Here is a 12,729-nt window from a genome sequence, read left to right on the forward strand (position 1 = left end):
GAAAACCAAAGATTAGAAATGCAGGGCAACATTGACAAAATACCACTCTAAAAAAATGCAGGATCAAATTAGCCAACTTCTTACCATCTCCGTCTCACTGAGCTTGTGTTGGAGCTCCTCCAGCTGCGGATGGTACTGCATGAGCTGCTGCCTGGCCTGCAAAAGATCAGCTGCTGTGCTGCTGTGGCTGGTGTTCCTCAGCGTCTCGCCCGCCTGCAGCTGTGAGTTTTCCATACACAAATTAATTTCTAATTGAATACATGGGCAGCAAGTAGTAGAACAAGATAATAGTACTGCAGTGACTTGTTGTGTCTAGAGAGTGTAGACTAGAATGGTTAATAGCTAAGGTTAGTTAGGCCAGACCTGGGCATTAGGCGGCCCGGGGCCACATTCGGCCACGTGAGGTTACCCGGACATTAGAAATCAATACAATCGCAGTGCTTTTATGTAATTTACAAATGTGCGTGCATGCATGCAATGTCTTTCACAAAAAACACCTTGTTACCTTGTTACCTTTTGAAAAACACAGTGTTTTTTTTAATAAAGTAAATAAATTGCTGGTTTACTGCATAACATACATGCTCTATATTGTTTTTGTGGTTTGAATGCATGTTGTGTTTAAAATAAATGGAAAAGTGAGATGATTGGAGTTTTTACTAAATCTACTGCTATATTTGGCTTACTCCACATTAACATAGTCTTATCATAACATGTATTCTTACCAGTAGCAGCTCAAAACCAGATAATTCACTGCATTTTATAAGCAGAGTTCAGAGTGTTGATCCAGCCCTCCACAACCTTCACAGTATCTCATGTGGTCCTTTGGGAAAATTAATTGCCCACCCCTGAGTTAGCCTGTACTGAATAGTTTAAAGCTTCGACGCTTCATTCATAAAGTTGATATTCAACTCGATATTAACATTGAATGCTGTGCTCAGGTTGAAATGATTGGATGAATATATCAGCTGTCTGCAACTGGCTGTGTGTGCATGATTAGGTTTGTTTTTTTGTGAGCAATTATTTTGCTAATTTAATGGTCTTCGTCTGAAGAAAAAGCTGCCTGCTGAGCAGCGGCTCTCGCTCTGCTCTTACAAAGAGGCCAGCAACAACAGAGCGAGACAGCTAGAAAAAGAGGCCTGCATATTTTTACATCTCACTCAGAAAATTAAGCATTTATTTCAACCAAAACAGAGTTGGTTATTATTGAAACAGCAAGCTTTTTTGTGTTTTTGTCAAGTTTGAATGAGGTTTGTTTCACCGTGAGGTAACAAGGCAATTAAGCCAGTCTTAGCTTGGTCAAAGAGAGAGAAAATTCAATTCAGAAGGTGTAATGTTGTATTTTTGTTGAACAAGGAAAAAAGGGGTAAGCTCAACGAAGCACGGTCACCCAGCTGAAGCAATGGAAGGGGGCTTTATAAAACATAACAGACATTCAGGGCTAAATTGGAAAAAACTCGATAGAAACTTGGAATTAAACATTTTACAGAGAAGTTTGGACCGGAGTTCCCACCTGCTGGAACTGAATATGTAGTTTTTGGCTCTGCTCGGTCAGTTCCAGGAATTCTTTCATGATTTCGTCCTTCTCTTCTCGAGCCTGCTGAAGGTTCGCTGTGAGCTGCGTGATGATGCCGTCTCGCTGCTTCAGAGCTGCCTCAAAGTCCTGCAGCTGGAAATGTAAAGAATGCAATTCAGAAAGAATATAACCTTGTAAACAGCTTCAGCAGCGAAATTGAGATAGAGCCGAGAAAAAAAGGAGATTTTCCAAGGATACATTTTAGAAACAGCAGTAAAAGAAACTCTTGCAGGTTGAACGTAGGTGGTATGAAGAAGAGAGGAATGTGCTGATTGTCAAGAGCTTTCTGGTGGTGGAATAGACAAGTTCTCTCCCTTGCAATCATTGTTTACACTCATTAGGATCTACTGGTCTAGGTCAAACAGGTGGTAATTATATCCATTTGTGATATAAGTGAAAGATGCGTTTATGTGTAAATACTTCTGCCATTCATCGGCAAACAATGAATTGCACATTTGCAATAAACATAATCCTGAAACAAACCTAAAATTAATTCCAGTTAAAGCCAAATTGGTAAAATAACGTGCCTTTACCCTTATTTTCTAAAAGCACTAGCAGAAGATTATAGTCTAGTTGCAAAAGTAATAGAAGAAGAATATCTTTATTATCATTGCCACAATTAAGTGCATTCCTTGTCAGTGCTAGATTTAAAATAAAAAAATAATAAATCGTAGGAATATAAAAAAAAAAAATAAATTACATTACAGAAAAAAAGAACATGTCAAACTACATTTGCACAAGTCCTAATGGCATCATTTAAGACCTTGATGGGTAAAAACTGTTTTTGAGTCTTTTTGTTCGTGCTCTGTGTGTCCTGAACAGTCTGCCTGATGGCACCAGTTCAAACGTCTTGTGTCCTGGGTGTGTCAAACCATGCACTATATTTCGTGCTCTCTTTAGACAGGGAGCACTGTAAAGTTCCTCCAGGGAGGGGAGAGGGCAGCCGGTGATTTTTTGGGCCACCTTTATGACCCCCTGGAGCGCTTAATAAAACATGTACCTGCTGTACTCCCTCTGTGCCAAAGGCAGCACGGATTTCTTCAAGTTCTCGACTCAGCTCCTCCACCGCCTGGGTCTTGGCGGCTAGTGCGTCCTCCATCGTACCTCCCTTTGTCACCTGCTGCAGGGGCTCCACCTCCTCCTGAACAAGAAAATTAGTACTTTTTTTTAAAAAGAGTTTTGGTAACGGTGAGGGTTTTAAAAATGAGCTCAGCAATTAGCCACCACAGTAGAGCGACAGCAGTTAGTTACAAGAGCGTTACAGATGTTTACGTGCTCGGCCCAGAACAGGAGGGCTCTGCAGCAGGTGAGAAAAACTTCCCAAAACATTCGTACACGTATACTGACGATCAGTGAGGCGACATGCCTGTGCAGTAGAGGTGGGGGAAAAAATCCATACGGCATAGTATTGCAATATTTTGCGTCAGGATATTGTGTCAGGTAGTTGTCGAAATAACGCTGCAAAGTTACGATGGTTTTAGCTTCATGCTAAAGACACTGGAACCAGACTCCCTCGCAACGTTTCACGGACACAGCCCTATCAAAGCAGTGAAGCTTAAAGTTTGAGGAAAAATGCTGCAGTTGTTGTTTTCCATACATGTTTGATATCAGTTCAGTTTGACTAAATACTTTGTTGGTCAGTCTGTGGGTTTGACTCATTGTGGAGAAACAAAAAGACTGAAGTGAGATGAATAGACTGAGAATTGTCTCTTATTTGACAAAACAATTCTTGATTGAATTTAAATAGGGGGAGACAAAATGCAGTTAAACACTTAAATTGCAATATATTGTATCGCATTATTCACCATATCGCAAAATGCTTAAAATCGCAATATTGTATCGTGACTCAAATATCGGGATAAAATCGTTTCGTTGGGCCTCTGCTGATTCCCACCTCTACTGTGCAGACCCCAAGGATACTAAAAGACACTCCAGCAACAACCTGTTCACCCTGATTCCTTCTGAAAAGCAATACAGAAGTATCAGCTGCCACACCAGCAGACTACAGAGCAGCTCCTTTCATCAGGCTGTGAGACTCCTCAACTCGTCCTCCACCATTAAAACGACGACAAAGATTTTTTGTTTTTGTTATGGAGCATAAAAGGACTACAGCGTTATTTTGTTGTGCACCCCTGTGTTGTACAATTATAATAAATTACATTAACCTTAGCTATGAGTAACCCCCAAAAAAGTGTGTGACTTGAATCAAGCAATGCCCCAAACCTGGAAAATTCAAGAAAAATCGAAAGCTTCTCATCTCCCTGTTATTATACTTTCTCTTGAAAAGATGAGGACATTTGCACATGTTGCTGAATGCCGATCGTTTCAGAAATAATTACTAGGTTTTATGCCACACAAAGGATAAAAAACTATTTCATGAATCTCATTTGAAAAATGTCTAAAGGTAACTATATTAAGTTATGGTCCTGACTTTGTTAATGCACCAAAACTCTGTGCAACAGTCGACATGTAACTTTGTTCCTCATCTTACTTTATTGATCAGAGCCTCCCTGCTTTCTGTCTCTGTTCCAATATCATGTCAGTGAATCTAACAAGAGCAGCTCTTTGTGTAATGCCGCCCGTCCTCTCTCCTCCAAACTCTTCACTGTCCTTTCGCTTCTTTTCCATCATTCACCTGATGCTCCTGCAGCTTTCAGGGATAATTTACACCTCGAAAAATGTCACAAAGCCCTGTTCGATCTGAAACTCCTCCGACGTCTGTGCTTTCAAAAATGATCATTCATAACATAGGATTTTTTTTCTCTCTTTTCCCCACGTTAAAGCTTTCAAATACCAAACAATTATGTAGGCATATAGTGGAGTGAGTGCAGCATTAAACAGGCTTGGTTAGTGGGTTACAGGAAATCTTGCAGAGGACTAAAGAATAAGCAAACAGAGAGTTAAATCCAGCAGCCAGTGGGTTTGCTAGCAGAGCCAAAAGAACTTCAGCTTGATCGGATTACTGTACCCAGATAAAATCCTTCGAAGGCATCATTTGGTTCTCTGTCATCTCATCGTGGCACCCATTTACCTGTTAATTCACAAGCTGTCAGTGAAACATAAAGATCTGGAAGTCGTGACGGAAAAGTCTGCATGATTTCACTCGTCATTGGGGGCTGGGCGACATATCGATATAAAAAATATTATTATAAATATATATGATCATCATTTTAAATGTGATATGGAATTAGACCATATAGCATATATTGATATATTTCAATGTTTTCTCTTTCTTTATATATAAATGCGGCCCTTACTAGTTTTTGTCATATTTAGTTATTTTGTAATGTTCGTTATTCTTTTCTCATAATAATATATTTATTTCAGGAAAAGATTGGCCAATTTAATTTCATAGGCTATTATTATTTTGAGATATTTTTTATTTAAATGTGCACTTTATGGAGCTTTGGTTTAAAAAATAAAAACAAGGTACTCCTGTTATTGTTCAGTATTTATGTTCACTTAAATAAATGGTTTCAATAAAACTACTTGTGACATGTCATATTTGGCTGAACATTTGCTCGCACTTTGCAATAAAAATATCGGGATATATATCATATATCGATATTCAGCCTAAATATATCGGGATATGACTTTTGGTCCATATCGCCCAGCCCTAGTCATTGGGTAGAGTTCTACTGTTAAAATCAGATGGCAAACATTGTAATATTGCAGTTTAAGCCAAAATCACATAAAAATCATCTTCTAACTGATTTGTTTTCTTCATTTTGTTTCAATATTAAAATCTCTCTTTCTCAGCTTAAAGCAGAAAATCAGCAAGAAACCTTTGAGGAATTCTTGAAGATGCAATGCATTTCCAAGCACAATGATTTGTCTTTTGTGTTTTTGTCTCCTGTCAAAGTGCATTAGGGACACATGTTGAGATCAGGCGAAGAACAAAAAAAAACCTTAAATTACGACCTACAGTGATCTGCGTCCCTCTGCTCTTCTAGCTGGTTTACAGTTCCATTTTTAATTAATACAACAAGTTAACACATCAACCAGGCTAATAAGCTGTCAGCTGAAACTTTCATGAAATCCACAAAAACATCCTCTGGCAGTCAGTCAAGTAAACATTCCTAAATACATCTCGAAAACAGGAAGTAAGCCACTTGTGTGAGCATAAACACAACCACACCAGCCGCCGTACTCACAGATGCTTCAATGTGAACTTGGCACTGAGTGAAAAACAAAAGAAAAAGGAATAGGAAAGGTTAATGTCACAAAGTAATGATAAGAATTTTCAGAAAGGTCATCTCACCTCTGAGGAATAATCTTCAGCAGTAGTGGACACTTCGCTCTCCGGCTGTAACAGAGAAGATTTGGAGAAAATGATAAAATACTGAATGTAGAAATCTAACAGGACATATAAGTCATATAAGTTAAATAAGGGCTGTCAACCATAACACAAGACAAATTAACCAAGTGCATATATAGCACATGACGAGATGATGGCATAGCACCGCAACAACTGCCTTTTGGTTTATGGTTATGCTACAGTATTGCTGTTTGTATTGTTGTTTGTGATTGAATACAAACAAAGAAGCGGTTGACGTTTCATAAACTATCAGCAAATTTTGCAATATGGGTGTCAATTGATAATGGCCAATTAATCACCTATCGGCTTGTTCCTTCTCTAAACTATCATTATTATATTGGCCTTAAAAAGCTCTTATTGGTTGACCCTTTCAAAATACAGCCTGCTTAAAAAAAGAAATAACTGAAGCACAAAAATTGAAAATCTTAACCTTTCTAAGAAACAAATATCAAAATACTGGAATACTCGGGTCCCGCCCTGTTTGTGCAGATTAATCAAAATCAAATGTGTAAACTGTTATATATGTGGGGCTTTTATTGTGGAAGAATATTGATTATTATAGACCTACAGTTCCAGAAGTCTTCTAATCTTTGCTCCAATATAAAATGTGCATAATAAATGTTCAGTCATAACAATAAGAAACAACGCCGGCCTTATGTGCAGTGCTATTTCAGTAGTCGCTCAGTATTAAATTATGGGGCTAACCTACTTTTGTCACACAGCTTCTTTCTCACTCCCGCAGAGTAATGATGGCCATTATCAAAGCCTATTTTTCAGGTTAATTCCTGGGTCATAAATTGGAACTGTGTGGGACCCAAAAGAGAAATGACAGCTTTTACTTCGATTGATTGTAAAACTTCACCTCAAACTGTGAACAGCAACACTGGCCAGGCAACATGTGAAATGTGAAATATGGGAGAGCGTGATGCAAAGTTTACACGTAGCTGCTGATGTAAGAAATAAGAAAAAGTATGTGACGTCTTTGAAATTACCTAGTTTTCTGCATTATTTGTCATAAAAGTGATCTGATCTGCATCAATGTCCCGAGTTTAGACGAACACAATGTGCTTAGCCTAATACCGCATAAACAATTATATTTCATGCCTTGTTAATAGAAAACTCAAAAAGTGTTTTTTATAGGTCAGAGTATCTCTACACCTCACTCAAATTTCATTTCACTGATTGGACTCCATTAACTTTCCATGGAAAAATATTGGGAAATATTCCAAATCAGAAACTTTGCATGGGAATTATAGACATTTATGGAAATTAACTGGAAAATTGGGCTAATTCAAGTGAATTGTATCATATTTAAACATGAATATAAACATTTTGTTTTATCATAATCAGACATCCATGCAAAATAGTACAAATAAAACATAGCATTTCAACAGATTTAATTGTAAGTAGAACTTTATCAAGTTTAAATTATTTCATTGTACAATCAATGCTTTCATTAAGACCCCACCCATTCAAAAAATGAAGTAAAATGAAATCTGGCTGTGTTAGTCAAGATTATGCTAAAATATATTTTTCAACTATACCCAAGTTCCCTGTTAAGGGCCAACCTTTGGAGTCTTGGAATTGAACTGGAATTTGCAACCCTACTACTGACTCAAAATAGCTCAATTAACCGAAGTGGAGTGGACTTACTTTTTCCACTTTCCACTTTTTCCACCAATATGAATCTTTAATGGATGTGTTCAATAAAAACATGAAATATTATAATTATTTGTGTGTTATGAAGGTAAAGCAAATCATGTCTTTCCATATTTGGAACTTTGATGCAGATCAGATCACATTTTATGACAAATTATTGAAGAAAACCAGGTCATTTCAAAGGGCTCACATACTTTTTCTTGCCAATGTACTTGTATTTGTAATTATTCGTGTAGCAAAAGACCTGACAATGGAAAATGCTGTTGTGTTCCACAGCAACAATTCCCTGCTCATAGAAATCAGCAAACCTCTGAAGTGAATCACTGTGAGCAGTTAGTCTGGGATGAGAACAAAAAGTGCTGTGAAAAAAAATAAAATAAAACAAAACATACCGCGCTGTACGGCTCAGTCTCTTAAAATGAATGAGTTTCATTTGTTAGTGACACATAACAGTTCCCGTCCACGCAGCAGAGAAGTACAGCGTGTCCCACAGCCTTTTGTAACAGAGAGGATTGTCGGTCACTCACAAGGTAAAAAGAACAAAAAAAAAACTTGCTATGACACATTCATACATCCAATCAACCTTAAGGTCTGCGAAAAAGTGTTGCAAGGCCGCTGGAATTGATCACACGGACCAACTCAGCTCAACCCGTTTAAAGGCAATTGTCTGTTTCCATGGCAACCGGTAGTTTTGTGGGCATGTACCGCATGAAATGTACAGTGGGTTCAGGGAAAAAGAGACAGAGAGGGCTCGAGTGATGGAAAGAAAAAAGAAATTATGTGAAAGAGCCCTCAGGTCTGTGCACATTTTTCAAGCACAATTTTTTTTTTACTCAGTATTTATTTATCAGAGTCATTATAGAGACTGATGGAAGTAATTTGTTTAGATTTGAAGGACATGTTTGAAAAACTCCCATAACATATCCTTTAAAAGGTGTTTATGAGAAAAAATTTAAATGGACCAAATGTTTTTGGATTCACAACAAGCAGGCTGGGCTTGTTTGCGAGGGCTGCAGCAGTATTTGTGGATATGAAATGAATTCATAAAAAGCTGCTTCCACATTGAATTTTCCTCCCTGTGTTGTTAAGTTTTCAAATAGCATGCTTAATGGAGGTGTCTGTCAGTGATGTATTATGTAAAAGGAAGAACTAAGCAGTTGAAAGGTCGACCAAAATCTCAGCAGAACCAAAATCTATCAGAAGTTTGTGATTTTTTTTCCTACTCAACTATGTAAAGCAGCAGGATTATAAAACCAAAGTATTCCTGCTGGTGTCTTGTAACGCAACACAGCAAACATTACAGGATGAACATGGAGACGTTTCTTCTATTCAAGCCTCCCAGAGCTCTCTCTTCAAACATCCTACTAAAATGGGTCGGGTGAAGTCTACTGAATTGCCATATCACAATGTCCACAGTGAAGCATGATATTTTTGTTGTTTATGTAGTTTCTTTTATGCATCTATACACTATATGTTGATTATTTAATACTGCTTTTTTAACTTTACTGCAGGAGTTAATAGACATTTACAATTGTTTGCATATCATGTTTTTTATACTTGTGGAATTCCTGCAACATGTATCTGCTTTATAGTGAACTAAAAATTGTAAACGTAGAATAAACAATAAGGTAAGTTTGGAGAAAAGAAGAAAGAGAAAAAAAAGAGAAAAAACACACTCTTGAGCCCATTCTCACTGGGTTTTTCCTGAGGCTCATTTTTCTCCCAATTAGTGATGCGTGGGTCAGGTAACCGACCCGTTATGAGAGTCAAGCTGCAAAAATATGCTTTAATCAACCACCGGGCCCGGACCAGAATCCACTAACTGAGAGAGGATCCGCCCAACTTCACCAGTTAGCGGCTCAGGTAGCGGCTCAGAAAGTACCAGCTGGGAGAGACCGCTGCGGGAGGACTGGGCCGCTTGTGAGTGCTTTGGGACGGCGCCTGCTACTCTTTAAGAAAAGTAGGAACAAGTCTCCAAAAGTCTCCAATAACATCAGAAAAAGTCGCTAGATTTGTCACTAGTCGCTTTTTAAAAAAAAGAGTCGCCAGAGGGGTCTGAATAGTCGCTAAATATAGCAACAGTCGCTAAGTTGGCAACACTGCTTGCCGTGTCGCTCTTTTGACACATTCTAACTCTGTTGGTTAGTGGCTACAAAAGTACCTGCACTGCAAATTATTTGGTTATCTTGTTTTAAGAATTAATTTCTTTTTTTTTTTAAGTGTTCAACATACTTATTTCTAGATTTAACAATCTTAATTCAAGAAATCTTGTCAAGTGAAATTATCCGTCCATGCAGCAAGATAATTTCCCTCAGATTTAGTGTTTTGATCTTGCTTTTAGACACCCCAGTGTGTGTGCAGTGTGTATGGGAACAGAGGCAGAGGGGAAATACCTAGTGGGTGTAGCCAAAACACTCAGTCGATTTCCAAAAAGTACTCAGAAAGTACTCGATGGAAACACGCCTATAGACTCCAAAAAGTAGTCCCCCTCAATCATCAGTTATGAGCCAGAGACCCTGCCCTTTGCCTGTATTTTGCTTTTGCTTTTTCTTTTCCTGCTTGTGGGATGTTTTTCAACCCCAGCAATAAAACTTTGAGTCCAACGAGAGGTGCGTAACCCTCAGCCTGTAAAAGCATTTAAGATGTGCAGCCCATTCCAGGTTGTCAAATATCGCCGCTTTGTCACGGCCCTCTCACAGCATCTCATACTGACACACGAGGCAGTGTCTGTACGATACAAAGCAGTGTTACGTTATAACCTTGGATGTGAACATGAAAACATTGCTGTGTATCATTATGTGCTTCAGTATTTCTCCAGCTTCTCTCCTCTGCAGTGACCGAGGTCAGTGCAGAGAGAGACAGGATGTAGCGTGTACCAAACATTACTACTGTGTACTTCCTTTCTTCAAGAATTTCAGGTCTCAGTGAAAACATTTTTGGGGACAATTTGTATTGTGGTTGTATTGTGAGAATCCCTTCATACCTGATCAGTTTCTTAGAAGGCTGACAGGCAACACTAACTGTTAAATTTTGACACAATTAAGGTAACAAGTGATTTCTCATCTATCCTTTTTCTTGCTGAAATTCCTACATCAGCGATCCGTGCTCTCTGCGGGACCGGTTGTCATGACAGCGACAGCGGGCTCATTAAGCTCCAGGAGACAACAGAAACAAAACTCTGGAGAGGACGATGATCATTTTCACACAGATCTACTGCTATGAATACATATTTTATAAGTATATGTAAATGATAAAAAAGTAAAAATGCCTAAAGTTAAAAGACTTTTTGGTGCAGGAGCAGCAGACAGACTGTACATTAATAATCTGCAGCATTAGAGACACTGTTCTGTTCTGAGGAAGGCTGATATCTAAAATATTTACTGACAGATTTATGAATAAACAATATCCAGTACATTAATTGATGGTTTGAGTGATGAATACTGTTTCAAAGCAGTTAGATAATGAACACCACAAGCTAATCTCTGCGGGAATATTCTGAAAATGTGAATAAATATAATTTTGAGGTGTCATACTATACATACTATGCAGCATCGTCCTTTTGTTACAAGTTTTGTCTTTTACTTTGGTTAATGTTTGAGTGATTTTTTTTTATGCAGCACAACAACCTTCTAACTCCCAATATAAAATTCAACCCATTTATTTTGAAAATGTGTTCTTGTCAGTTTTATTAATCAATTACAAATTTTTCTTTGTTGTTCAAGCAGATTAATTGTTTCCCTGAAACAGATTTAAGGTATTAGGTAGATTTGTCTGAATTTTCTCCATAAAAGCATCTATAATGTGCCCTGACAGATTGATTGTTACACTGAAAGAACCATTCATTTAGGTAAATCTGTCTAAATTCTCTCCATAAAATCTACTGTAATCTGCTCAAAAAAAGCCACTATACACTTGAATTAACACTCTTAATAATTGTTGATGCATACTTGCTCAGTAACCATTTCGGGGTATTAAAAGAAATCAAAATTTCATGACAAAATGATAAATATTTCTGTATCAAATCGAGCTTAAACTTTCAATCAATCAATGATAAGTCGATAGATCATTTTTCGAGCAACAATACAAAAACAAAATCACCTGTTTCTGCTTCTCAAATGTGAATATGTTTTGGGTTTCTTAGTCTTCTTTGATAGTAAAACAAAACATTTGAGTTTTTGACTAATGGGTGAACAAAACAAAAAAAAATGTTTAGTGAAATTTTAGTTTGTAGACATTTGAAACTGAACTGATAATGGCCAAAATTCCTGCTATAATAATGTAGAATAACACAAATAACAACTGCAGCCCTACTTAACTGTCAAATAGAATGTTTTCTTTTCTTTTCTTTTTTGTAGCTAGTCCATTATTTCTGCTTTAAAAGTAACGATTGGACGAGTTCTGTAAGAGGTAACAACTGTAATTCTGTCCAAAGTTATAATAATTAAGTGTGTCTACCTCTATGGTGTAGGTCTGGTCGTGCTTGACAGTCTCCCCGCTCCGCAGCGTCCTGGCGAAGGTAAACTCTGTGGTGGGTGGGTCTTTATTCCCTTCTTGTGATCCATCTCGTCCTCCGCCTGAGACCTCCTCTCCTCCCACAGGCTGCTCCGGTCCGACCTCCACCCTTCCCTGCGAGTCTCCCTCAGAGTCCTCTCCCGGCTTCCTTTTCTTCTTCTTCTTCTGTTTCTTCTGGGAGTCTGCGTGAGCTTTTCTCTGTCGGTACTCAGCCAACTGGAGAGGGAAGAGGGGGAAACAAGACAGTTTTAAAGACTGTTTTTAAATGAATGTTCTTCTTCAGTGACGGTCCTTGGAAGTAAAAAAAAAAAAAACACTTTTAAATGTTAATCTGCTCTCCGGCCGTAGCTCCCATTCAGATCTTTCTTCATCTGACCCAAATACTACGACTTTAGAGCGAGAACCACCTGCTTTAGCCTAATCTACAACTTAATTAGTCTGCCTGGCACAGAGTTTACACTTCTAATAAAGAAAAAACAACATATGAACCTACTCTGAAACCACACAGTTTGGTGAAACTCAGCCGAAACATTGTGTGTCCCAAAAAGACGTCGTCCCCGTGTGTTTCCTCCTCCCTGAGTCCATATGACCTGACACATGCTTCTGACTCTGCCAGGTGCTAATCCTCCCAACTAAAGGGATTTTTAAACTATGTCAACGATTTGTC

At 38.1% G+C, this 12,729-nt stretch overlaps 1 protein-coding gene across 2 annotated transcripts in view; it reads right to left on the reverse strand.

The window, feature by feature from the left end:
- akap9 (A kinase (PRKA) anchor protein 9) overlaps window positions 1–12,729 on the reverse strand; it is an 88,405-nt gene that overhangs the window by 64,723 nt on the left and 10,953 nt on the right. For both annotated transcript variants that reach the window (XM_059349347.1, XM_059349346.1), the window contains exons 2-7: window positions 12,006–12,278; window positions 5,835–5,879; window positions 4,542–4,604; window positions 2,574–2,714; window positions 1,511–1,666; window positions 85–219 (exon numbers count right to left, since the gene is read on the reverse strand). In XM_059349347.1, the coding sequence (XP_059205330.1) occupies window positions 85–219; window positions 1,511–1,666; window positions 2,574–2,714; window positions 4,542–4,604; window positions 5,835–5,879; window positions 12,006–12,278 (813 nt within the window). The remainder of the gene's footprint in view (window positions 1–84; window positions 220–1,510; window positions 1,667–2,573; window positions 2,715–4,541; window positions 4,605–5,834; window positions 5,880–12,005; window positions 12,279–12,729) is intronic.

The sequence above is a fragment of the Centropristis striata genome, chromosome 14 (assembly GCF_030273125.1).
Source record: "Centropristis striata isolate RG_2023a ecotype Rhode Island chromosome 14, C.striata_1.0, whole genome shotgun sequence".
NCBI lineage: Eukaryota > Metazoa > Chordata > Actinopteri > Perciformes > Serranidae > Centropristis > Centropristis striata.